Below are 25,358 nucleotides of genomic sequence, written 5' to 3'. Positions count from 1 at the left end.
TTTTTTTTTTTTTTTTTTGAGACAGGGTCTGACTCTGTCACCCAGGCTAGAGTGCAGTGGCATAATCTCAGCTCACTGCAACCTCCGTCTCCTGGACTAAAATGATTCTCCTGCCTCAGTCTCCTGGGTAGCTGGGATTACAGGCATGAGCCACCATGCCGAGCTAAGTTTTGTCTTTTTTGTAGAGGCGGGGTTTCACCATGTTACCCAGGATGGTCTTGAACTCCTGAGCTCAAGCGATCCACTCACCTCAGCCTCTCAAAGTGCCAAGATTACAGCCATGACCCACCACAGCAGGTAAACATGGATTTTTAAAAAGAGTTAACAAAACATTTTCAATTGGTCAGAGTTTTCCAATCTGAGAAGTGAACATCATTTAGCTGAACTACCACTCTCCAATACCTCTTACACTAATAGGATTTCTCTCTACTGCAAAACCTTACTTAAGCAATCCCTGAGATAACAGCAAAGGGCTTTCCATGTTTCATAGACTGTGCAGTCTCATTGCAAGTTATTTCATGCTGGGTTGTGAAGAGATTCTGACACTTTTCCCATATTCCTTACATTCATATGGCTATGAACTGTGATATAGTAAGATATGAGAAGCAAATGAAGTACTTCCTGCATCCTTTTTATAATCACAGGGTTTTACCCCAGCATGAATTCTCACCAAGATATTAAGGCTTGAGCAATGAAATAAGGTGACACCATATCCCTGGGATATATAGGTTCTTCCTCCAATGTGAGATTTCATGTTAATATTATGGCTTTGTGAGATATTTAAGGGTTGTCATACATTCCCCTGCATTCCCAGGACATTTGCAGTCTAATTTTATTTATTTTTTTGAGACAGAGTCTTGCTTTGTTACCCAGGCTGGAGTGCAGTGGTCTTTGCTCACTTGCAGTCTAATTTTAGATGTATAAAATAAGCCTCATGGAATTAGTAAAAGCTTTCCCACATGCCTCAAAGCGAAGTCTTCTCTACACTGTGAATTTTTATTCCTTGTATAAGGTATAAACATTTAATGAAATCTCTCCACATTCCTAATAATAGAGCCTCAGTCCACTCTAAGTCACTAAGTGTTGGGTGAGGTCACGGTTATGACTTTCATAGTAAAAGAAACTTTCTTTTCTTGATAGTCCTTGATTTTCACAGGGCCTATCACCACAAGAGTTGGAAGTATTAAGATCTGATGAGCACTTACAGACTTCACATGTCCTACGTTCATATAACGTCTCTCCTGTGATTGCTTTTGTGTTTGCACTAATACTAATGATAGCTAATGAATGAAAAAAAAAAATCACAACAAAATTTCATTATCTTTGAAGAAAGCTTAAAAATTTGTGTTTTTCCACATTCAGAGCCATCCTGGCCTGCGGGTTGGACAAGCTTGATCTAAAGCTTTTCCCAAGTTCCTCACAGTATTAGTTTCCTAGGGTTGCTGTACAAAACACAGACTGAAAGATTTAACCAAGAGAAATTTATTGCCTCACAGTTCTGGAGCCTGGAAGTCCAATATCAAGGTGGAGACAGGGTTGGTTTCCTCTGGAGGCCATAATGAAAGCATCTGTTCCAGGTCTCTGTCCTTGGCTTGCAGATGGCCATCTTCTGGTGGATTCACACAGTCTTCTCCGTGTGTATCCTTCCTTCACTTTCCCTTATAGGGACACCAGTGATGTTAGATTAAGGATCGAACCTAACAGCCTCATTTGAAGTTACTCACCTGTTTGAAAACCTTATGTCCAAATACAGTTATAGTGTAAGGAACTAGGACTTAGGGCTTACAAATAAGGAGTGGGGCATCATCCAGACCATGCCATTTAAACTGCAGGGTTTCTCTCCAATGTGAGTTCACATATGCACATTAAGGTCTGTGGGATTCAGAAAGGTATTCCCAGATTCTCTACATTCACAGGGTTTCTCTCTAGTGAGATTTCGGACGTGTTTGGTAAGGCTTGACAATTCCGTGAAGTCATTTCCACATTCCCTGATGCAGGGTCTTCTCCACTGTGAATTCACACGCGTTCATTAGGACCTGAGATACAAAGTTGCTTCCACATTTTTACATTCATAGGGTTTCTCCCCAGTGTTTTCATGTCTTCAGAGAGAACGCGGACACCTTTAGGTTTTCCCACATTCCTTACACTGACAGTCTCTCATCTGCATGTCTTCTTTCATGATTTCGAAAGGAACTGGAAGAACTGAAGGCTTTCCCACACTCTTTACATTCATAGGGTTTCTCTCCAGTGTGAGTTCGTTCATGTAACTGAAACGAATTGGAGTAACTGAAGGATTTCCCACACTGTTTACATTTGTAGGGTTTTTCTCCAGTGTGGATCCGCATGTGAAGGTTAACACAAGTGGGAAACTTAAAAGCTTTGCCACATTCCATACACGTGTATGGTTTTCTGGCACTGTGGGTCCGCATGTGATTATTAAGACTAGAGGAATGCGTAAATGCTTTCCCACATTCCAGGCACTCAAAGGGCTTCTCTCCAGTGTGAATTCTCAAATGTCCACTAAGATTTGAAGAAATAGCAAAGGCTTTCCCACATTTGACACATTCAAAAGGCTTCTCTCCAGTGTGAGTTCTTGTATGTTCACTAAGGCGAGAGGATCTGGCGAAGGCCTTCCCACATTCCTTACATTCATAGGGCCTCTCACCACTGTGAGTTCGCGCATGCTTAGTAAGGTCTGAGTTCTGAGTGAAGGCTTTCCCACAGTCCTTACATTTATAGGGTTTTATTCCAGTGTGAATTCGAAAGTGATCACTGAGGCATGAGGAATTTCTAAAGTATTTTCCACATATCTTACATTCAAAGGGATCCTTTGCAGTGTGAGTTTTTAAATGTTCAGTAAGTTGAGAAGATGTAGTGAAGGCTATCCCACATTCCTTGCATTCATAAGGCTTCTCACCCACATGACTTTTCATATGTTGACTTAAGCAAGAGGAAACAGTGAAGGCTTTCCCACAATCCTTACATTTATAAGGTTTCTCTCCAGTGTGACTTTTTCTGTGCTGAGTAAGATGACAAGACCTAGTGAATGCTTTCCCACACTCCTTACACTCGTAGGGATTGTCTCCAGTGTGGGTTCCCATGTGAATATTAAGGTATGCAGAATATCTAAAGCCTTTTCCACATTCCTTACATTTGTAGGGTTTTTCTGAACTGTGAGTTTGTATATGCACAGCAAGGTCTGTGGAGTGAATAAAGCCTCTCCCACATTCCTTCCATTCATGGAGACTTTCTCCATTGTGAGTTCTTAAATGTCCCTGAAGGTGTGAATGATTAACAAAGGATTTCCCAGAGTCACTGCAATCAAAAGCTTTATCTCCTGTGCACATTCTCTGGTAAACAACATCTGGGGTCAGGCTGAAGGCTTTTCCACACTGACTAAACACAGAACGTTGCTCTCCAGTAGAGGTTTTCTTGTGCAGAGTAAGGAAGTCTACTCCACACAGATGACACTCAAATGCGTTCTCACTATTTTGAGTTCTCACGTGTGTCTTAAGGCATGAGTGTTCACTGGAGACATCTCCACATTGCTTCACATCATTGACCTCCCCTTCGTTGTGGCTTCCTATCTGTTGATAAAGAAATGAATGATGATTAAAGGACTGTTCAGACTCACTAACAGATTCCACTCATCAGAAGAGAGGAACATTGTGATGATTATTTTCATGTTTACCATTTTCACTACACACATACAAGTACTGCCCTTTTGATTTCTTTCCAGTGGAATGATGAAAACCTCATGTCAGGCTGTGCCATCTACTCTAATCTCGAATGTCTGTAGAGTTTTATGAAATTGCTTTAAAAACTCACTATCTAGTTACAAATGTGTACTTGATGGGAACTCTAAAACACTTAAGTGTTGGCTGGGCACAGTGGCTCACACCTGTAATCCCAGTGCTTTGGGAGGCCAAGGTGGGCAGATCACCTCAGGTCAAGAGTTCAAGACCAGCCTGGCCAACATGGTGAAACCCTGTCTCCACTAAAAATGCAAAAATTAGCCAGGCATGGTGGCGCATGCCTGTACTCCCAGCTACTCAGGTGGGTGAGGCACAAAAATCGCTTGAGCCCAGGAGGTGGAGGTTGCAGTGAGCCAAGATCATGCAACTGCATTCCAGCCTGGGCAAGAGAGCAAGATTCTGAGAGAAAAACAACAGTAAGTGTCAAGCTAGGTTTCAGGCATCCCCAAGTCATCGTATTGAGTCCTCTCCAGAGTCATCATCCCTCTTGGGAATGCTACTTATCTCAAAGAGCTCTCATTCTAATTTTTTTTCTTTTAATGTAATTAAATTAATTTAGTTTTTAGAGCCAAGATCTTGCTATGTTGACCAGGCTGGTCTAGAACTCCTAGCCTCAAGTGATCCTCCCACTTCAGTCTCCCAAAGTGCTGGGATTACAGGTGTGAGCCACCATGCCTAGATTTACTCTGATTTTCTATAATGAAATCCCCAATCATCTCTAAATGTGAAAACTAAGACGTATCCTTGTTAATCTTACCATTTGAATTCCACTGGAGTTTGGCTCCCCCAAAAAATCTTGCTGAAGGGCTGACTCTTTGGTTTTAAGTTGCACTTTCCATTCTGAAGCTAAAGAGAGAAAGAAATGTAAGGGTTTGGAGACACACAGGGTAGACAGATGGAGCTGAAAATGAGAGATCATTTGTATTTGTTTTCTTTTTTATTTTCCTTTTTTTTGAGACAGAGTCTCACTCTGTTGCCCAGGCTGGAATGCAATGGCGTTGTCTTGGCTCACTGCAACCTCTGCCTCCCAGGTTCAAGTGATTCTCCTGCCTCAGCCTCCTGAGTAGCTGGGACTACAGGCACGTGCCACCACACCCAGCTAATTTTTGTATTTTTCGTAGAGATGGGGTTTCACTATGTTGGCCAAGTTGGTCTCAAATTCCTGACCTCGTGATTCATCTGCCTCAACCCCCCAAAGTGCTGGAATTATAGCCGTGAGCCACTGCACCTGGCCCCTGTATTTGTTTTCAAATTAAACATGGCAACAAAAAACAAAGACAGATTTGAAGATTGTATATCAAAAATTTGGCAATAATAAGGATATAGCATCAAAATTTTACATAGTTTACTACCAACTGATTCTATGAAAATTAAAAACTTATGGTGAACACAAAGAATATTACCATGGAAGGAAAGTCGAGGAATAGGACAACAAGCACACATCAAAACAGGGAACTTGTTTTTCTTCTTTTTTTGAGACTGAGTTTCACTCTTGTTACTCAGGCTGGAGTGCAATGGGACAATGTTGGCTCACTATAACCTCCACTTCCCGAGTTCAAGCGATTCTCCTGCCTCAGCCTCCCAAGTAGCTGGGATTACAGGCGCCTGCCACCACGCCCAGCTAATTTTTGTATTTTTAGTAGAGACGGGGTTTCAGCATTGTTGGCCAGGCTCGTCTCGAACTCCTGACATCAGGTGATCCTCCCGCCTTGGCCTCCCAAAGTTCTGGGATTACAGACGTGAGCCACTGGTGAGTCACCATGCCCAGCCTTTTTTTTTTTTTTTTTTTTTTGAGACAGAGTCTCTCTCTCTCACCCCAGCTGGAGTTCAGTGGCATAATCTCGGCTCATTGCAACCTTCAGCTCCTGGGTTCAAGCAATTCTCCTGCCTCAGTCTCCCTAGTAGCAGGGACTACAGGAGTACGCCACCACACCCAGCTAATATTTGTATTTTTGTAGCAATGGGTTTCACCATGTTGGCCAGGCTGGTCTTGAAATCATGACCCGCCTCAGCCTCTCCAAGTGCTGAGATTACAGGCGTGAGCCACCACACCTGGCCAAAACAAGAACTTTTAAAGAAGAAACCAACAGGTCCTATCACAGGAAAAAAATGAGTAGATAAAGTTAAGACTATGAGAAGCTAAAGATTTCTTAACTTCTAAGAAAGAAATGGCCTAGCTGGGCAAGGTGGCTCACGCCTGTAATCCCAGCACTTTGGGAAGCAGCCGAGGCAGGTGGAACACTTGAAATCAGGAGTTTGGGACCAGCCTGGCCAACGCGGTGAAACCCCATCTCTATTAATAATACAAAAAATTAGGTGGGCATGGTGGCACACACCTGTAGTCCCGGCTACTCAGGAGGCTGAGGCAGGAGAATCACTTGAACCCGGGAGGCTGAAGTTGCAGTGAGCCGAGATCACACCACTGCACTACAGCCTGGGTGACAGTAAAACTGTCTCAGAAAAAAAAAAAAAAAAAAAAAAAGGCCTCAACATTGTGAGATAAACTGCATCTTAAAAAGTTTCCTCATTATGGCCAGGTACAGTGGCTCACACCTGTAATCCCAGAACTTTGGAAGGCTGAGGCAGGCGGATCATAAGGTCAGGAGTTCGAGACCAGCATGACCAACATGGTGAAACCCCATCTCTACTAAAAATACAAAAATTAGCTGGGCGTGGTAGTGCGCGCCTGAATCCCAGCTACTCAGGAGGCTGAGGCAGAAGAATTGCTTGCACCCCAGAAGCAGAGGTTGCAGTGAGCCGAGATGGCACCACTGTACTCTAGCCTGGGCGACAGAGCAAGAATCTGTCTCAAAAAAAAAAAAAAGGTTTCCTCATTTTACTTGTAAACATACTGAACTTACTGACCAGGGCAGTCCTTCATGAACACTCACCTTGGAAATCACCTCTCTGCACTGTCCTAGACTCTTCTTGTTCCAGCCAAGAGATCAGACTAGGTTTGAAGAGCTGACACCCTGTTCACAGAGAAAGATTCATTACCAGAAGAGGCTCATGCAAGAGATGACAAATCTTTCCATAACTCAGGAGCTACAGTTCCAATGGAAGCAGTGAAATTATTTTAAAAGGGCTAAAAATGCAAATATCATCTGTCTGTGCCCCCAAAAGATTGGTGATCTCTGATCCCTGAAGCCCAAATCCAGGCTGATGTACATACTTACAAAGCACTAACAGTTTTATCCAAATAGGAAGTTAAATGAAACAAAGAGATCTTCATTCTCATGGGAAACAACTCATTCTTCAACATTATAGCACATCAGATTCATGAGAGCTTGTTAAAACACAGATGACAGGGCCCCTGTTGCAGAGTTTGTGACTGAGTATGTCAAAGGTGGAGACTGAGAATGTACAGCTCCAACAGTGCTGATGAATCTCTACCACCAAGTAGAAGAAACCCCATTAGGGCAGGGACTATGTCTGTTATTTCCCAATGTGTTCAGAGTTGCTGTCTCTGATGTGCAATACAGTAAGTACATAATCTGTTCCACAGCAGGCTACAAGGGATGAGGCCAGTCTTACCTACTGTGGCCAAATTCTTATAGTTCTCTAGCATCACATCTCTGTAGAGGTTTCTCTGAGTTGGGTCCAGTAAAGTCCATTCTTCTGGGGTGAAGTCCACAGCCAGATCATCAAAAGTCACTGAATCCTAAACCATCACACACATGCTGGCTTGAGTCACATAACATGTCTACCGGTGTTCACTGCAAAAGGCAATACCTACAGAGTCTGAGGGCTCACACCGCCTACCCCGGAGTTCACTGGTCCCAGGAGGTCCTCTCTATCCACACTCACTGCCAGTCCTCTCCAGTGACATGACTTGAATGGCACTTTTTACACATGATTGTACCTAACACAACCAGACTGGAAGGTCATCTGATTTCCCTCCACTGCAGCACACTCTTGAGCAGATGCTAGATAAACGCTGATGAATGGATAAATTATCTCAGCAAAGGATACTTTTATGTCCCTTACCATGTGTCAGAACACTCAACAAAATAAAAACTATGCAGTTGGGACCATGAGGGAAGACTAATTAATCAACACTGAAATACTGGGATGACATTCAAGGCAAACCCTCACCAATATGACAGGCTCCACTCCTTCGGGGAACTTGACTAGGGACTCAGTCCTTGAAGAAGGCTTTATTTGCTTTAACAAGCTCTGGAGATAATTCTGTGTAGAAGGAAATGTGTCTACCTGGTGATCCAAGTATGATATTTTGGAGAAGGATACACTTCCTGCATACCTGATAACAACTTGTCAGACAGTCAGCCACCACCCTTTCTACTTCTGTCTTTTCTTGAAGGCAGACTGGGTCCCTGCAAAGACCTCATGGAAAAGAAAGAAGGCATGAGAACCCAGGGCTGACCATAACTCCCACATTCACACACCCCAAAGTCCTACTGTGAGATTCCCATATACTCCTGCACGCTCAAGAAAACACACACATACACACTACTGCTATCAATTCCAGGGCAGTCCTGCCTCACCTAAAGGCAAAAAAAAAGGATGATCAGTCATGCTGCCCACTGGGAAAGGGTAACAGTCTTATTTTACAGATAATGAAACTTAACCGTGGAAATACATAGCACCTCTTCCCAAAGCACACACAGCAGGGGGCTGATGAAGCATTCTGGCCAGGTGCGATGGCTTACGCTTGTAATCCCAGCACCTTAGGAGGTCAAGGCGGGCAGATCACTTGAGGTTAGGAGTTTGAGACCAGCCTGGCCAACATGGTGAAACCCCGTCTCTACTAAAAATACAAAAACTTAGCCAGGTGTGGTGGCACACGCCTGTAATCCTAGCTACTCGGGAGGCTGAGGCAGGAAAATTGCTTGAACCCGGGAGGCAGAGGTTGCAATGAGCTGAGATTGTGCCACTGCACTTCCGCCTGAGCAACAGAGCAAGACTGTCTCAAAAAAAAAAAAAAAGAAAAGAAAAGAAAAAGAACAAAGCATTCCCCCGCCCACATCAGCACCTCAGAAATGAGGCTGCAGCATGAATGATCAGGCACAGGCCACCGGACTCCACATTGTGCGGGGGGACACCTAAAGCAGGGTCTCTGAAAATGAACAGAAACAGGACTTACCATAGGACAAATCAGTGGCTGCCATCCCACAGGGCTGACGGCTAAATGTGCTTCAAAATGCCTTTCCTTTACTCCAAGGATCACTCCAGGACAGCTTAGGAATCTACACGGACAGAGGTAACCTCCATTCTCTTTATCCAGTGTTAATGGTGTCCTGTTTGTATAAACCGTTAACCCACAAGCGTTACTTACCAATCATCAGACATCACTAGCACTCTCTCTGCAGAGCATGTAGGTGAAAGCCACTGAAAACGGTGCACACGACAAACATTAGGACCACCAGCTGCCGCTACTGAGGAACAGTGTGTGTCAGAAGCCACACTAGCAGTTGTATGTACACGCTTAATTATCATAACCACTCTTTACAGCAGATATCAATGACCCCTAATTGAAAAAGAAAAAAACCAGGCCGGGCGCGGTGGCTCACGCCTGTAATCCCAGCATTTTGGGAAGCTGAGGTGGGTGTGTCAGTTGAGGTCAGGAGTTCAAGACCAGCCTGGCCAACGTGGTGAAACCCCATCTCTACTGAAAATACAAAAATTAGCTGGGTGTGGTGGTGCAAATTTTGTATAATCCCAGCTACTGAGGAGGCTGAGGCAGGAGAATCGCTTGAACCTGAGAGACAGACGTTGCAGTGGGCCAAGATCACACCACTGTACTCCAGCCTGGCAACACAGTGAGACTCTGTATCAAAAGGAAAAAAAGAAAAAGAAAAAGAAAAGAAATCTACATTCAGACAACACTTGGATTTGGTCCAGAATCATCCAGTTTGGAAGTTGTGAACCAGGACTTGAATGTAAGCAGTTTTGTCCCTGACACCCAATCTGTGGCTGCTCCGGCTTTCCCACACGACCAGCGCTGGTCTAAACCCGCATGGTGCAACACCATGGTCACCACCCACATGTGTTACTGAACACCCACTCCATATTAACCTAGCATGACCCAAGAACAGAATATATTTTAATAAAATTTATACAACTAAAAATTTAATAAAAGTTAATCACAATCTTCAATAAATCAAACACAGAACAACAGTGCAAATGCTGACTGACAGAATGGAATCTGAATGACGAAAATCACTGACAACTGAACAGTTCATTATCCATGAACCAGCTACACCCCCACAAGGACGCTACAGCCTTTATTCTACGAATGAGAAGGCTAAAACTCTGAAGTCACACTGGGTTACAGAAATCCCACGTCTAGATTCCTGGTGTAGATTGTACCCACTTCCATGGGTTTCAAACTGGGGATCCTTAGGCTGAAGAGGGCCACAAATGTGTTTCGTTTGGTGAAATCTAAATCAATCATGTTATTTTATTTAAACCTGAAATATAATTAATGCACAATTAAAAGTGCGGATCTTAGGTATTCAGTGGATGAATTTTGACAATCGCATACACTTGCGTAATCAAAAGCCTCAACGATATGTAAAACGCGTTCGTCTCCCCTGAAAACTTTCTTGCCCCTTCCAGTCTATTCCTTCACTCTCAACTCCAGATAAGCACTCTGTGATTTCCCTCATTTAGCAGACACGACACTGGACAGGTAAATTAGGCAGTGTGCTCATCTCTCGCAAATGTACATCCTATCTTCATTTTTCTCTACTATTTAAATAACATGAGATAAATATTCTAAAATCTCCCACTGCAACTGTGGACTTGTCTATTTCTTCTTGTGTATCTGTAATGTATACTCCTTTACACATCTTGTAACATTACTGGGTAGACAGATAGACACATTGAACTTTCGTATTTTTGGAGCAACAAAACCTTTTATCACAAGGAACTCTGTGTCTCTAGGAATGTTCTTGGATGATGCTGGGTGACAGACACTGCGACCTGCTTTTCTTTGTGGAGTCTCTGTATCTCATGGGCAGCCTTAGGTATCTTTGGGTGCCAATGTTCCCCTTTACCTGGCATGGAGCCTAAAGGCACCCAGTGATGGCTGGACAGACAACTGAGATCCTTCTAAACACCGTTAAAGTACACCCAGACTACAGCCCCTTCACAATTCATAACACAATACACATCTGAGTTTTGAGGAAATGTATTGAACTACTCAATGAATGCAACGGTGACAGGAATACTGTCTCTTTCTATGCACTTATCCACCACCCACGGCCTGTCTGCATACCAAAGACTTGTTTCCCCCGGTTGCCTGATGTGGATACTTAGTGCTCTCAGTACCCTTACTGGCACCCTAACTTCCTCTGCTCATGAGCCCAACAGCCAGGGTTGCCTGCATTCCAGAGGGCTGTTTCCTGCTTTCCCCAAGTCTGATGACTAGCTCTAGCACCCCCCAAAAGTACAGAGCAGAAGCACTACAGCCCCGCTAAAGGCTGACCCTGAAGGACAGTACGAAAAGAAAATCTTCCCAGTGGCCGAACTTTGGGCAGTGTATTGGCCTGCTTCTGGGTCTGCAGTAAGAGTTGACAAGATGCATGCATACACATACACGGATTCATTAAAAGTTGCCTATGGCTTGGCTGGATGGTCAAAAATGTGGGAGGAATGCCAGGCGCGCTGGCTCATGCCTATAATCCCAGCACTTTGGGAGGCCAAGGCGGGCAGATCACGAGGTCAGGAATTCGAGACCAGCGGGCCAATATGGTGACACCCTGTCTCTACCAAAAATTAAAAAAAAAAAGGCCGGGCGTAGGTGGCTGAAGCCTGTAATCCAGCACTTTGGGGAGGGCCCCGAGTTACGGGCGGACCTGCACGAGGTAGGAGATCGAGACCGCCCAATCCATGGCTAACATGGTGAAACCCCCGTCTCTGCCTACTAAAAATACAAAAAAAACAGCCGGGCGAGATGCGGGACGCCATGTAGTCCCCAGCTACTCGGGAAGGCTGAGGCAGGAGAATGGCCGTAACCCGGAGGCGGAGCTTGGCAGTGAGCTGAGATCCGCAAAAAAAGACTGCAGCTCCGGCCTGGGTGACAGAGCGAGACTGCCCGTCCAAAAAAAAAAAAAAAAAATTCAGCTGGGCGTGGTGGCTCACACCTGTAGTCCCAGCTACTCGTGAGGCTGAGGCAGAAGAATTGGTTGAGCCCAGGAGGTGGAGGTTGCAGGGCGCCGAGATGGTGCCACTGCACTCCAGCCTGGGTGACAAAGCGAAACGCCGTCTCAAAAAAAAAAAAAAAAAAAAAGTGTGAGGAACCAGAGTGGTAACAAGGAAACCCGGGAAAAGGTACGTGGGTGGACCTCACTGCAAGGACAGACTGTGTCCCATGTGAATGCCTACCAAAGGTGATCCAGTAGAAATAAGGCAGACAGAATCACACACACTAAAGATACCTGTTAACTTTTCCTAGCTACCTCAGTGCTTGCTCAATAGGCCCATTAAAAAATGTTCATGACAGCAGGGATAAAGGCTATGCATGGGCTCAGCAGTAAGGACTTCCCCTTACCAAGTCTGACTCAGCTAACACTACTGCTGGGCCTAATCTCCTGAAAGCAGAAATCAACCCTGAGCATCCAATATGGCGCCATTCCTTAGAGGAGACCAGCCAGCCATGCTGTAACGGGTCCTCTTCTATCAGGAAATATAACTCATCCTCACCAGAACAGACGCATGTTCTGCTGTGGATTTGCCTTTCGACTAGTTAGGCTTCTGCTGGCACCACCATCCATGGACTCACAACATGCTTTATCAGTAGTCACGGCCTCCACACAACAGAGTTTCTAAACAAGAAAAGCATCTCACTGCAGAGAAGTGCAACAGTGGAAGCATGTCCTTGCAATCAACTGGTCCCATCACACAACCCATCACTCAGAAGCAGAGGATCTATGTGAAAAGTGGAATCACATACTGAAAACTCAGTTACAGGGCCAAACGGGAGACAACCCTTAGAAAGGAATTCTGTCCCATAGGTCAAGGAGTATGCTTTGAGTCAGAGAGCCTTCCATGGTACTGTCTCCCCACAGCCAGAATACATGGGCCCAAGAGTTGGTGAGTGAGCCGGGCGCAGTGGCCCACGCCTGGAATCCCAGCACTTTAGGAGGCCGAGGCAGGTGGATCGTTTGAGGTCAGGAGTTCGTGACCACCCCAGCCAACATGGGGAAACCCCATCTCTACTAAAAACACAAAAAATTAGTTGGGCATGGTGACACATGCCTGTAATCCCAGCTACTTGGGAGGTTGAGGCAGGAGAATGGTTTGAACCCAGGAAGCGGAGGTTGCAGTGAGCCGAGATTGTGCCACTGCACTCCAGCCTGAGTGACAGAGCAGGACTCTGTCTCAAAACAGAAAACAAAACAGGCCAGGCACGGTGGCTCACGCCTGTAATCCCAGCACTTTGGGAGGCCGAGGCAGGCAGATCACGAGATCAGGAGATCGAGACCATCCTGGTTAACACCATGAAACCCCGTCTCTACTAAAAATACAAAAAATTAGCCAGGCGTGGTGGCGGGCGCCCATAGTCCCAGCTACCGGGAGTCTGAGGCAGGACAATGGCATGAACCCCGGAGGTGGAGCTTGCAGTGAGCCGAGATCGAGCCACTGCACTCCAGTCTGGGTGACAGAGTGAGACTCCATCTCAAAAAAACAAAACAAAACAAAACACACAAAAAAATACAATTGATGGGTGAAGGTGGAATTAACTTGCTTCCACTCCCAGCAACTCAGAGCACTGCTGGTCCAGAGATCTTCTTAGTCCCTAGTGGAAAATGCCTCCCCCAGGGGGTACCGTTATGGTTCCAATGCATTGGAACAGGAGATTGCCACCTGGCCCTTCTGGGCTTCATATACCACTAACCCAAAAGGGAAAAAAAAAAAAATTCTACTGGCTAGAGTGGTTAATCCCAATTATCAAAGGAAAACTGTGGCACTGCTAGACAGCTGAGGCAGGGAGGATGAAGCGATGAAGTGCAGAACCTCTGAGTACTTCTATACTCCATAGAAAAGGTTAACGGAAAACCACAGCTGAATGAAGGCAAGACAACAGAAGACTCGGACTCTGGGCGAAGGAAGATTTGGATCGCTCCTCCCTGGTACAAAACCCAGAGCAGCTGAGGTTCAGGTGGAGGGCTGGGAAAACATGGACTCAGTCACTGAAGAAGTAAGCCGTGGACGTCAACTGCAACCTCAAGACCAGTGACAGGAACAAGAAATGTAGCTTTGCACGTTTTCTCTCTGCTTGTTATATCTATGTGTGTCTATATCCATGTGTTTATTTATTCAAATGAACCATTTACTTCTATATTTTTCCCACTTTTATTTTATATACACATTATTAGAGGTTACACATGTAATTGTGTCTTTAGGAAACAGAATAGTTAGAATGGGACTAAATTTGAGGAGTAACTGACACGGCCGCGGTGGGAAAACGAAGGACTGTTTGAACTGCGCATCTTCTCAGTGTGGGGATGGGTGAGGACTTCTTCCCTTGTATCTTCTTAGGTAGGAGTATAGACTTGTTTAATTATTCCAAAGAAGCTCCTATCTGTGTAGGAGAGTGCATATGGATGGTAAAGAACCAAAGAGTGAAATATGCCAGTTAGCTGTTTATGTATCTCAGCTCCAATACCCTCATCGCCTTTGTCTTAGTTAAAACTTCCCCTGCCTGTGTAGCTGTTTGTTATACAGCCTGCTTGTTCCTCACCTCACTGGCCCCAAACCCAACACATCTCACAGCTGCTGACTACAATGAAACTTAGTGGCCAACACCAGAGTCATATAAGTAAGACCTTTCCTTTGTGCAGCCAATCTACAACTCCCAAAGAAAGGCCTGAGGGATAACGTCCATGGACCTTAATAAAGCAAGGCCCCACAGTCCTCTCTCTCATTCCTATCCCACAGGTTGAGCACCCGGCTGTCTCTGGACTTCCATCAGCCTCCAAGAGCAGCCTCCTGTTCCAGGGATCTGTGAGTAGGAGGACGCTTCTGACATTTCGTGTGTTTCGTTGTGCTGCCTCCTCTACATCTTGTCTGCCCAACACACTGGAATGTAACTCTCCTCCCCGTCTGGGTAGGGCTAGAATTTGCAGCCACTCTTCAGAGAGAGAGAGAGACCCCTTAGACCAAACAGAGGAAAATATATTCAGTGCGGTGAACAGGGTGTGTAGTTACAACCCGAGGGACACAAGCCCAGGCCTTCAGATTCCTCTTGGCCTGCTTACTACCTCGCCTACCCACATGGCTGACACCATATGGGAGGGCTCCATGGCCTGCTGGGGTGCCTCTCTGCTGCTGTGCACTGCTGCCTGTTGTCTTTGTGGAACGCTGCCAAAACTCCCCTCCCTAAATTGAGTGGGTTCTCCATAGTCCAAGTGCTCCCTGGGACTCACCAACTGCTAGCCTTGAGAGGGAGGGGTATGACACTCACTATCCAAGGCTGCTTGGATAGGAACTGCTGGGCTGGAGGAAGCCAGCTGTATTCCCAAGGCCTCACTCTGGCACCACGGGCTTGCTACTGAGAGGCAGAAGTGGGTAAGGCAGGCTCTGGGCCAGTCAGAGGGTTAGCGGAGTGCAAGAGGAAGACTGGCATTCTGACTGCCCGCTGAGTGGAGGCAGTACAGACGAGACCACCAACTTCCCACCCTGACAACAGTAGCAGCCCCTTCACTGGGGAGATGACGGCACCTCGCTGGCAAGGCTGCTGCCGGGGTCTGCTATTCCCCTGACATTGTCTTCCCTTGCATCTGTTTCTCTACGCCCCCACCCTGACGAGGTCAACCGGGCGCCCTAGAGAGAAAGGTGGCTGCGTACAAACGGGGCAGATGGGAAGCACAAATGGAGGCCAGAGACCAAAACAGGGGCCACTCGGGACCACTGGAAGCTTATCAGGTAAACAAAGGAAAAAACATTTTAGCCACCTGGAGATACAAGCCTTTCTAAAGATTTTACTTAGAAGAAAAAAAGAGAGGGAAAGAGACTGATTATCTTGAGGTCTGGACTTCCCAGTCCTCTACTGCCTAGAAGCACTGGGCCCCTTACCCCTCCTTCTTTTCCTCTTATCAGCCAGAGACAGAAATTAAGAACCCTTCAGGCAGTTAAAAGTCTAAGACCAAAAAAAGAGAAAAAAGAAAGAAAAAAAAAAAGGAACTTTTTTTGAACTTTAAGTACAAAGCAAATGCCAGGTCTAACAAACATAATCCCGCCAGTCCTAGATTACTTAATGATTTAAACACAGACCATGAGACACGGGGGAAAAAAATAATAGGTAATTAGATTTTAACTAACATTTGCTAAAATGTACCAATTAACAAAACTGCATAGGCCTACTCAATCTGGGGCTCAAATTACACTTATACCTGAGGATCCCACTAAATTTAAACATTGTGCTCCCTAAAATCTTAGAAGGGTAACTAAATACAAGAGAAAAAAATTAGGTACGCCTCGCTTTAACTGAAGTCTTCAGTTTCCCAGAGTCATAGTACCCATTGCCCTAAAATATTCCATATTAGGCATAAATATGCTAACATAATAAATAGAGACTTTGACACTTACAAATTGGCTGGGTAAAATGGGACCCCATGGATAATCACTTAAGATACTTCACATGGCCCAATGTAAGTTACAATAGGGCCTCGAGGATTAAAACTTCTATAAAACCTAATTAATGAAGGGGTGATTATCCCTACTGCTTCTCCATTTGACAGCCCAATTGTGCCTGCTCTTAAATCTGAAAACAAAATAAAGGGCACCTCATGCTGGATTACTATGGCCTTCACATTGTGGTCCCATCCATCAAGGCGCCCACACCCAGTATTATTAAAACTCCTGATTCTATTCAATAAACGACCAATAACTATTGTGCTTTTAATTATAAATTTGGCTAACGTAACGTGTTATGTTACGGGAAAGAAAAAAAAGCAACTTCCTAAAAGGACCTCCTTCATGATAGAGAGACTGGCAACTTTTTAAATGCCTGCTGGAGTCTCTGGACCACTGATGATGGTCATTAGCTGCCCCAGGCCCTCTAGTGAGAGAAACTGCCCCTCCTGACTTCCTGTTATTCACCAGTAAAACAAGTGACTGGCCATCTACAGGGCTCTGCTGGAAACAGAGGATCTCACAGACCTGAGCCTGTGATCCTCCTATGCAGCTGCCCACTGTGCTCTGGGTCAGGGACACAACCCCCCACAAGCTCTGCCTGGCCACTGAGGCCTCCTTAGGCCACGACAAAACCAATCTCAGGCCCTCGAGTCGAATCCACCTGCAGGAGGCAATGGCTTCCCCTGTCCTCAATCCCTTGCCTGATGCCAGGGTGCTGAAGGAGGTCACCCCTCCCTCCCCCAGGTCCCCTGACTACCTGGAAAGCCCTTGGGATTAACTAAGTCAACAGTAATGGGAGTTCATAGGCTGTGCAAAGGCCACTGTGACTATTGTAAGTGATGGAGCTCAGTGGAATGCTGCTGCCTTCCATCCCTTAGCCAGGATGTCCCTAATAAAGGACAGGACCCAAGAAACAATGGGCCTGGCCAAATTTCAGGCAGCTGTCTTAGCACTGGATGCCCGGGTCAACAAACCATCCCACCTTCCTCACGGTTACGATAAACTATTGGGTCATTACCTAAAAATTGTCCCTTTCAAGGTGGGGGAAAAAAAAACAAACCCTGGGAATATCTTGTCTGACAGATACCCAAAATATAAAGCAAAATCTCACATCTCTCCACATACTAAAAGCCACAATACAAGGCCTTGCCAGGACCCTACTTATTCCCTTCAGAGTTACAGACTTTATTAGTAACCTAGATATATGTTTCACTTCTTTTTTGTCAATTTAATTTTTTTTTTAAGAGGCAGAGTCTCGCTATGTTGCCCAGGCTGGTCTCAAACTCCTGGGTTCAAGCAATCCTCCCACTTCAGCCTCCCAAACTGCTGGGATTACAGGGGTGAGCCACTGTGCCCAGCCCATGTTTCATTTCTTCAAATACATAATGCTAGCCCCTCGAAAAATCTATTCAATGGAACTTTCATTTCCCTAATAGGTCTCAGATAACTCGTTTCACTGAAAGACAGAAAAATGTCCTCAAATAACTACTTTTCAAATTCCAGTCCAAAAAACAGACTGCTGAAATTCTCTATCATGCTCTAGGGCTTAACTTATTTTCAGTCTTGCCCCCATCCCATAAGGGTTGAAGGCCAAATCGAGGGTGCGTAGTCTCCTGGGACTTACTAACATTAGATTGTCCCAGAGGCCCGGCAGCTGCTTATCTGACAGGGGACCCATCTGAACCTAAACTTCCACCAAAAGACAGAAACAAAAACATGTTATCAGGTACAGCTACATATCATTCTATTAACGGTTCATCTTACTAGGTGCTGTGTTGGTTTACAACCTGGAGGGCCACATCTACTTCAGTGGGTATCCACTTTAAAAGGATACCCCAGCTCTTTCCCTAAGTGGCCTGAGGTAATCTGAGAAAATGGTTCGCTATTCACTTGACCCGGAGAACCCCACGAAATCATGCAAATCAAGAGGTTCCAATCTTCGTGTTCACTTTAAGAACACTTGTGAAACTGCCCAGGCCATCAAGGGTATGCATATTCGAAAAGCCACGAAGTATCTGAAAGATGCCACTTTACAGAAACAGTGCGTACCATTCCGACGTTATAATGGTGGAGTTGGCAGGTGTGCCCAAGCCAAGCAGTGGGGCTGGACACAAGGTCGATGGCCCAAAACAGTGCTGAATTTTGCTGCACATGCTTAAAATGCAGAGAGTAATGCGAACTGAAGGAGTTTAGATGTAGATTCTCTTTGTCATCGAGTATATCCAAGTGAACAAAGCACCTAAGATGCGCCGACCGGACCTACAGAGCTCATGGTGGTCGGATTAACCCATACATGAGCTCTCCCTGCCACACTGAGATGATCCTTACTGAAAAGGAACAGATTGTTCCTAAACCAGAAGAGGAGGTGCCCAGAAGGAAAAGATATCCCAGAAGAAACTGAAGAAACAAAAACTTATGGCGCGGGAGTAAATTCAGCATTAAAATAAATGTAATTTAAAGGGAAAAAAAAAAGGATACCCCAGTGACACCCTAGATGACTTTGTCCTAGCCCAAAATATCACCGCTGGAAACAACATTGTCTCCAGCAACACAGCCCCGACCCCAGACTCTGATGGTGGATATGACCCCACCATTGCACTAAAACCTCCACACAGTGATGCCCATGGACTGCCTCTAAAACACAAATGGACACAACATTTTTTTCGTCCTGATCTGTCTGCTTAGCCCATGATCCTGGCAGAGTATTTGCTTTCTGCTCATACGTGCACACCCATATACCCATGCCTGGAGGAAAATCTGGTAGGAGTTACTAAAATTAATGGAGATTACTGTTTTCCCCAAGAGGCACCTACCTCATGGCAGTAAACTCCTTAACCCCAGGGAGGGGACCACCTACTCCCTGATGCCTTCTACTGAAGAAGGAATTCATGAATTTTACAAGTATAGTTAAAGACAACCAAAATTTTACTTTTCCTTCAAAAGCAAAGTGTAGCATAGCCCCTCCCCCTCCACCCCCTCCACCCAGTAGTCTAAGTAAGAAAAGAATACTAACTGCCTGTTTTTTCTTCTGCGCTCAGCGAGCCTTATCTGTACTTGCTAGTTTCACGTTCCTTGGGGCTCAGTGAGTTCCTACTTCACCTCCCTAGTGCAGCTGCAAAGTTTTAAGGTTAATATAGAAACATGGTCTCCCAGGGATGTGGAACATGTAGTACAGATAAATGTAAAAGACTGATCAACTGCCTCTGTTCTCGCTTCTGTAAGTACGCTTCCTGCATCAGTAGCTCCCGGCCACTGACTGCTTAAAAGGTGGCTGCCTTCTTTGTTCAGGCCTCAGACTTTCCTGGACCCTAGTCCTACTGAGCCAGGTGATCACCTTTTAACAAAGACCTTTCCTGAACTCACTCTGTTCAGTCTCTCCCATCTTTGTCCCACAACACTACTACCCTTCCCACTTTCTATCTCAACTTCCAGCCTTGCCTATCCAACCACAACCACTCCTGCCCCTTGGTTACACACAATACCACTAACCTTTACATATGCTTTACTAAATCATCAGCTCATACCCTCCAACATAACTGCCCTACATCCATTTTTAGGCCTGATGTAAGTTATTTGGAACCGAGTCAGACCCCATCACCTTTGGCTTACTTAAAACTTCCCCTCCCTGTGTACTGTTTGTGACATAGCCTACTTGTCCTTACCTCACTGACCCCAAACCCAACACACCCCACAGCAGCTGACCATAATGAAACCTACTGGCCAATACCAGTCATGTAAGTCAGTTCTCCCCACCGCTCAGGTCTATCCAATCCACAACCACGCTGGGAAAGTCTGAGGGATAAAGCCCATGGACCATAACAAAGGCACAGTCCCACAGGTCTTCTCTGTCTCATTCCCCACCCACTGGTTAGCACCCAGCTGTCTCCTGACTTGCCATCAGGACCTCAAGGGCAACCCTCTTCCCATGGATCTGTGAGGAATAAGATGCTTCTGCTACTTGATGTGTTTTGTTGTGTTGCCTTTTCTGTATCTAACCCACCCAACACACCAGAACATCTCTCCTCTTGGTCGGGACAGGGCTAGAATTTACAGCCACTCTCCAGAGACAGAGGTCTCAGCACCAAATTAAAGGAACATACAAAAAGGGGACATGGGATGGACACTGCACAAGGAAGCATTGCCTCCTGGATACAATTGCAGGACAATGGTCAGCAGTGTGGGTGTGAGGGCACTGGAGGGTGCTCTGTCCATGCCATGTGCCCAGAACACAGTCCTCAGGATACCACAAAACCCTGGCCCAGTCACCACCACCTATGGCCCTCCTAACACGGATGCCACATGCTCAAAACACTCCCACTAGCAGAGGCACCCTCTGCACATGTGCCAACTTGGCTTGATGGCTTGTGCCCCTCATGACGCAGACAATGCACATACCAGGATGCATGCTGCTGCATGACCTGTGCCTCAGAGGTTTGTTCCCAAAGACCTCCAAATGTGAACACTGATGTCCCAGGCCTTGCAAACAAAGTGGCATCCGAATTTCCTGTGCATAGCTGCCATCACCATCAGTGTGAGTGTGCCCCAGAGGTGTGTTTGTCACAGCACTTCCAGGGCAGACATGAAGCCTTCCAAGCCTCATAGCTACAGTGGTGTCCTGACTTCCCCTAAAGGCTGACCCACCCATTGCAGCCGGCCTTTGACTTGGAACACTGCTTCAATCTTGCCTAAGGACTATGACCAACTCCAGTCTGAGTAACCCAGCAAACTTCACCATCCAGTGGACTACAGCCACACTGTGGCCAAATATTTTAATATGACCCCAGAGATCCCCACCTGCTGGCATTCATACCCATAGAAAATGCCCTCCTGTTGAGTGCATACATGACCTCTGACCTGTTTCTAACAGAAGAATAAGCAAAAATAAAGAGACTGCAGATGTAATTGAGGTCTCAAGTCAGTTGGGTTTTTTTGTCTTGTTTTGTTTTTAGACAGGGTCTCATTCTGATTGCCCAGACTGGAGTGCAGTAGCGCAATCTCAGCTCACTGCAGCCTCCACCTCCCTGGTTCAAGTGATTCTCCGGCCTCAGTCTCCCAAGTAGCTGGGATTACAGGCACCCACCACCATGCCCGGCTAATTGTTGTATTTTTTTAGTAGAGTCGGGGTTTCACCATGTTGGCCAGGCTGGTTTTGAACTCCTGACCTGAAGTGATCCAACCACCTTGGCCTCCCAAAGTCTTAGGATTACAGGTGTGAGCCACTGCACCTGGCCTACTTTTATCTTGATACACATATTGTACACACTACTGTTGCTGTAGGACATGTATGTGTATAAACCTAGTATGTACTGCCAACAGTTTTTGAAATTGGTTTGCCAATACGCTCTCCAAAAAGTAATATATGCACATCCTCAACAACTTTATATCAGATCCGCATCAATGATTTCACTACATGTGGCTACCTCACTGGAACCCCTAAGTGCCAAACAGAGAAAATATATACAATTTCAGTCTTCACTTGAAGTTGTCAACAGGTTCTTGGAAACTGAGACTTTAAGCGAAATGATATCCCACAAAAGCGAATTTTTTCCCATGCTAACTGATATAAGCGAGTTAAGCTCCTACAGCATATTTCTGCTCACAAAAACGTCACTAAACTTCTAAATAAAGACCCCAAACACTTCTAATATTAAATATTGAAATAAATGTGAGCTATATATACATTTAAAAAAGACTAATAAAAATAAGATGTTTATCCAATTTTTGATGAATCGGTGTGTGATGGAATTAACAGTGGTGGGTTAAATCAACAAATAAATGTTTCCAAAGCAAACACTGTAAGGACCACCTCCTACCACCAAGAAGCTCAAAAACAGTAACAAATGGGGCCAGCTTGCTAAGTGGTACCATTTACTGTTGTACATTTGCATCATTCTCAAATGTTTTAGGAATTTTTATTTTACAATAGTTTGTATTCATTCATTCATTCTCCAATCCACCTATTCCAGTTCCAGGATAAAAATGGCCAGAGCCCATCCTAACAGCTCAGGGCACACACACACACATTCATAGGGGGACGATGTAGACACGCCAATTAAGCTAACGTGCATCTTTGGGATGTGGGGGGAAGCCAGAGTGCCCAGAGAAAACCCATGCAGACGTGGGAAGAACGTGCAGAATCTACAGAGTGGCCCTACCGGAATTAGATTTTTTTTCCCTCATGGATGTTATGATTAACAGACATTATTCTAAGATCTGTTGTATTTCCAGGCCACGTGGCCCCTTCACAGCTTTTTGGCAGCCCACATTGGCAGGTGAGTTTTCTGGTCATTTACTTACATGGAGTGTATCAAGCCAACCCCCTAGGTGTATGAGTGTCTGTAAGGAATCACACAGAGTGCTTATTCTGGACATTCCTTCAGGGAAACGAAGGACTAATTTAGGTAGAAAGAGCCCAAAAGTGAATTGAAAAAAAACAACATCAAAAGAAGTTTTGTCTGTTTATGAATATACATATTTCCTAAGACTGATAATTAACATCAGTGAATTTTCACGGAGAGCTTATTTTTCAATGCTCAAGCACTGATGCTCATTAATCCCTTGAATTAATTTCTTATTCATGTAATTAAAACACATTCATGCTTCTCCTATTTTCCCTTGATTTACATCATTTGTCAGATATCACTTACTTTGGCCAGGGACAGTGGCTTACAGCTGTAATCCCAGCACCTTGAGAGGCCAAGGTGAGTGGATCACTTGAGGGCAGGAGTCCAAGACCAGCCTGGCCAACATGGTGAAACCATCTCTACAAACAAAAAAAAAATACAAAAATTAGCCAGGCATGATGGCGCACACTTATAATCCCAGCTACTAGGGTGGCTAAGGCAGAAGGATGGCTTGAAAACTGGAGAGGTGGAGGTTACAGTGTTACAGTGAGCCGAGATCCTGCCACTACAGTGGATCCTGAACAACAGCGAAACTCTGTCTCCAAAAACAAGATATCACTTACTTTTTCCTGTCAGTCATACATTTAAGATTAAATTATCCCATCACATTGTTTCCCCAACCAAAGAAAAGAATACTGACTGTGTCAAACCTGGGGTAATCTTTGATGCACTCCTCTCTCTCACCCTAGAAATGGAGTCAGCCAATTCACAGAATGCTTTGGCCAGCTCTTATTTCCTTCCCCTTCAACATGGCTAAATCATACCATATTTTTTGGTCTCAGCTTGAATATCACTCTTTTCTTAGCATTGCCTATTCCAAAGAAAAATAGAGAAAATAATTCTGCCTTCTACTTTACTTACAGACCCTCATCAATTTGTAATACACTTATTTGCTTGGTTACATACCAGCCTCCTCCCCTACTTTACAACCTCCCTAAGAACAGCCCTTGACTGAATTTTTTTTACTATGCTTTAATTAACCAGACACTCATTCTTTTACGGGATACACGAAGAAATGAAGGATACATTTAAACACAACACAGAATACAGTCAGAACTACCAAAATGTATAACTTTCTGAAAGAACGAATGACTCCGCAAAAAGACAATATAACGGATAAACAGTATCTGCTAGTTTTAAAGAGACTAAAAGACATGAAAACTTGGATACATATTAGATTTCAAAACAATCAAAAGCACGCATTGGAACAAAGTGGAGAATTGTACCTTTTTACACAGGGTACATATTAACAACATTTTAAATTTTCTTGGTTTATAGTATTATGGTTTTAAAAGGACATGTCTTTATCTATAGGACACGTATTAGCAAGCATTTAAACCTTAAGTGTCACGCCTGCAATGTTCAACTTACTTCAAAGCCTCCATTCCTTCTTCCTATAAGCCCCTGTTTTGAAGCTCTGTGGGGAGGTACAGGCCTAGGAAGTTCGGATAAAAAGAATAGCTAGTTGAGTATTCTTGCTTTTCTTCAGTAGAAAGACTTGCGGTCTACAAACGTTTATATTCACATAGAGAAATAAGCACACCCTAGATACCTAAAAAGTAGCTTTATGTTTCTACCTGAATGTAGTGTGTCAAAAGTAAATACAGGATGCACAAAGAGAAAAACAAATTCTCAGATAAAACAGGAGGAAGAAGCCCCCAAAACCACCTCTCACCCCAGTACTCACCCGGACGCGCCAGACTCGCCAGGTCCAGGAGATGGGGGGGGACAAAGGACCACAGTCAACCTGACTCGAACGGCGAAAACCCGTTTCTGGAAAAAAAGAAAGAAAGGGAAAAAAAAAAGTCATAAAGATTGCTTTGGAGGACTTTGAAGCGGCAATCACCGTGTTTGCAAAAATCGTTGAGGAAGCGCACTTAAGACAGATCCCGAAAAGGCTCCTGGCCCAGGGCCGTACCAGTGACAGCTTGAGGGGCTTTTTGGCCTCGGCGGACGCGAGGGGTCAGGCAAGGCCTCTCTAAAGAGGCCCCTCGGCGGCCTGGGGCAAACTGGCACTTTCACCACCCCTTTCACCGCTGGCTCCCGCCCGTTATCCGACCTCGCCAAAGCTATGTTAAGCCCTAACATCACCAGGAAGAAAAGTGGTTTGCCTGCGCAGAGAAAGCGCCGGAAAACACAGCCGCGCTCCGCTGACGTCACTTCCGCCTCCAGCCCCAAACCTGGAAGAGCGCTTGGGGACTGCAACCTCAGCCAAGCTGAACGTCCTCAGGCAGAGAGATTCTGGTTTACTCCCCAGTGGCTACTGAGACGCCTTGGAGACCTTGGAGTCGGCTCAGCTTGAGGGATGTAGGCCAAAAGGGGCCCAGAGCACAAGGTTGAGGTTAGAACCAGGCCTGCGGACGGGGGCCCATACCTAGGGTGGGGTCGGTGGTGTTGGCAAAGTTAGAGGTGGGGGCTCCCCCACCGGATGCGCACAATGCTCACAAAAAGCTTTTCTTTTCACCTCCTCCCACGTTCCTAGCACCCTCAAAATGATTCTTCCGGCCGGGCGCGGTGGCTCAAGCCTGTAATCCCAGCGCTTTGGGAGGCCGAGACGGGCGGATCACGAGGTCAGGAGATCGAGACCATCCTGGCT

The 25,358-nt window shown here is 45.3% G+C and overlaps 1 protein-coding gene and 1 pseudogene across 1 annotated transcript; one reads left to right on the top strand and one right to left on the bottom strand.

Moving 5' to 3' along the window:
• Window positions 1–1,464: 1,464 nt before the first annotated feature.
• On the bottom strand, window positions 1,465–24,902 carry ZNF266 (zinc finger protein 266). The gene is made up of 9 exons (XM_017879873.1): window positions 24,640–24,902; window positions 24,450–24,535; window positions 24,134–24,197; window positions 8,860–9,013; window positions 8,017–8,099; window positions 7,290–7,416; window positions 6,647–6,727; window positions 4,513–4,601; window positions 1,465–3,587 (listed from the first exon to the last, which is right to left on the bottom strand). Exons 4-9 carry the CDS (start codon window positions 8,882–8,884, stop codon window positions 2,142–2,144), a joined length of 1,851 nt encoding a protein of 616 aa, XP_017735362.1. The 5' UTR covers window positions 8,885–9,013; window positions 24,134–24,197; window positions 24,450–24,535; window positions 24,640–24,902; the 3' UTR covers window positions 1,465–2,141.
• On the top strand, window positions 14,661–19,840 carry LOC108534501 (60S ribosomal protein L17 pseudogene; annotated as a pseudogene).
• Window positions 24,903–25,358: the final 456 nt, after the last annotated feature.

Source organism: Rhinopithecus bieti, unplaced genomic scaffold, assembly GCF_001698545.2.
Source record: "Rhinopithecus bieti isolate Rb0 unplaced genomic scaffold, ASM169854v2 scaffold_10589, whole genome shotgun sequence".
Lineage (NCBI taxonomy): Eukaryota > Metazoa > Chordata > Mammalia > Primates > Cercopithecidae > Rhinopithecus > Rhinopithecus bieti.
This window is presented reverse-complemented; position numbering and strand designations above follow the sequence as displayed.

Bases quoted from the DNA above. Each gene is read 5' to 3' on its own strand.
- ZNF266 (XM_017879873.1), bottom strand. From the start codon at position 8,884: ATGGCAGCCACTGATTTGTCCTATG. The intron at 7,417-8,016 runs GTATGCAGGAAG...GTGATGGTTTAG, and splicing joins GTCTGACAAGTTGTTATCAG to GATTCAGTGACTTTTGATGA. The intron at 3,588-4,512 runs GTAAGATTAACA...CTTTATCAACAG, and splicing joins ACTCCAGTGGAATTCAAATG to ATAGGAAGCCACAACGAAGG.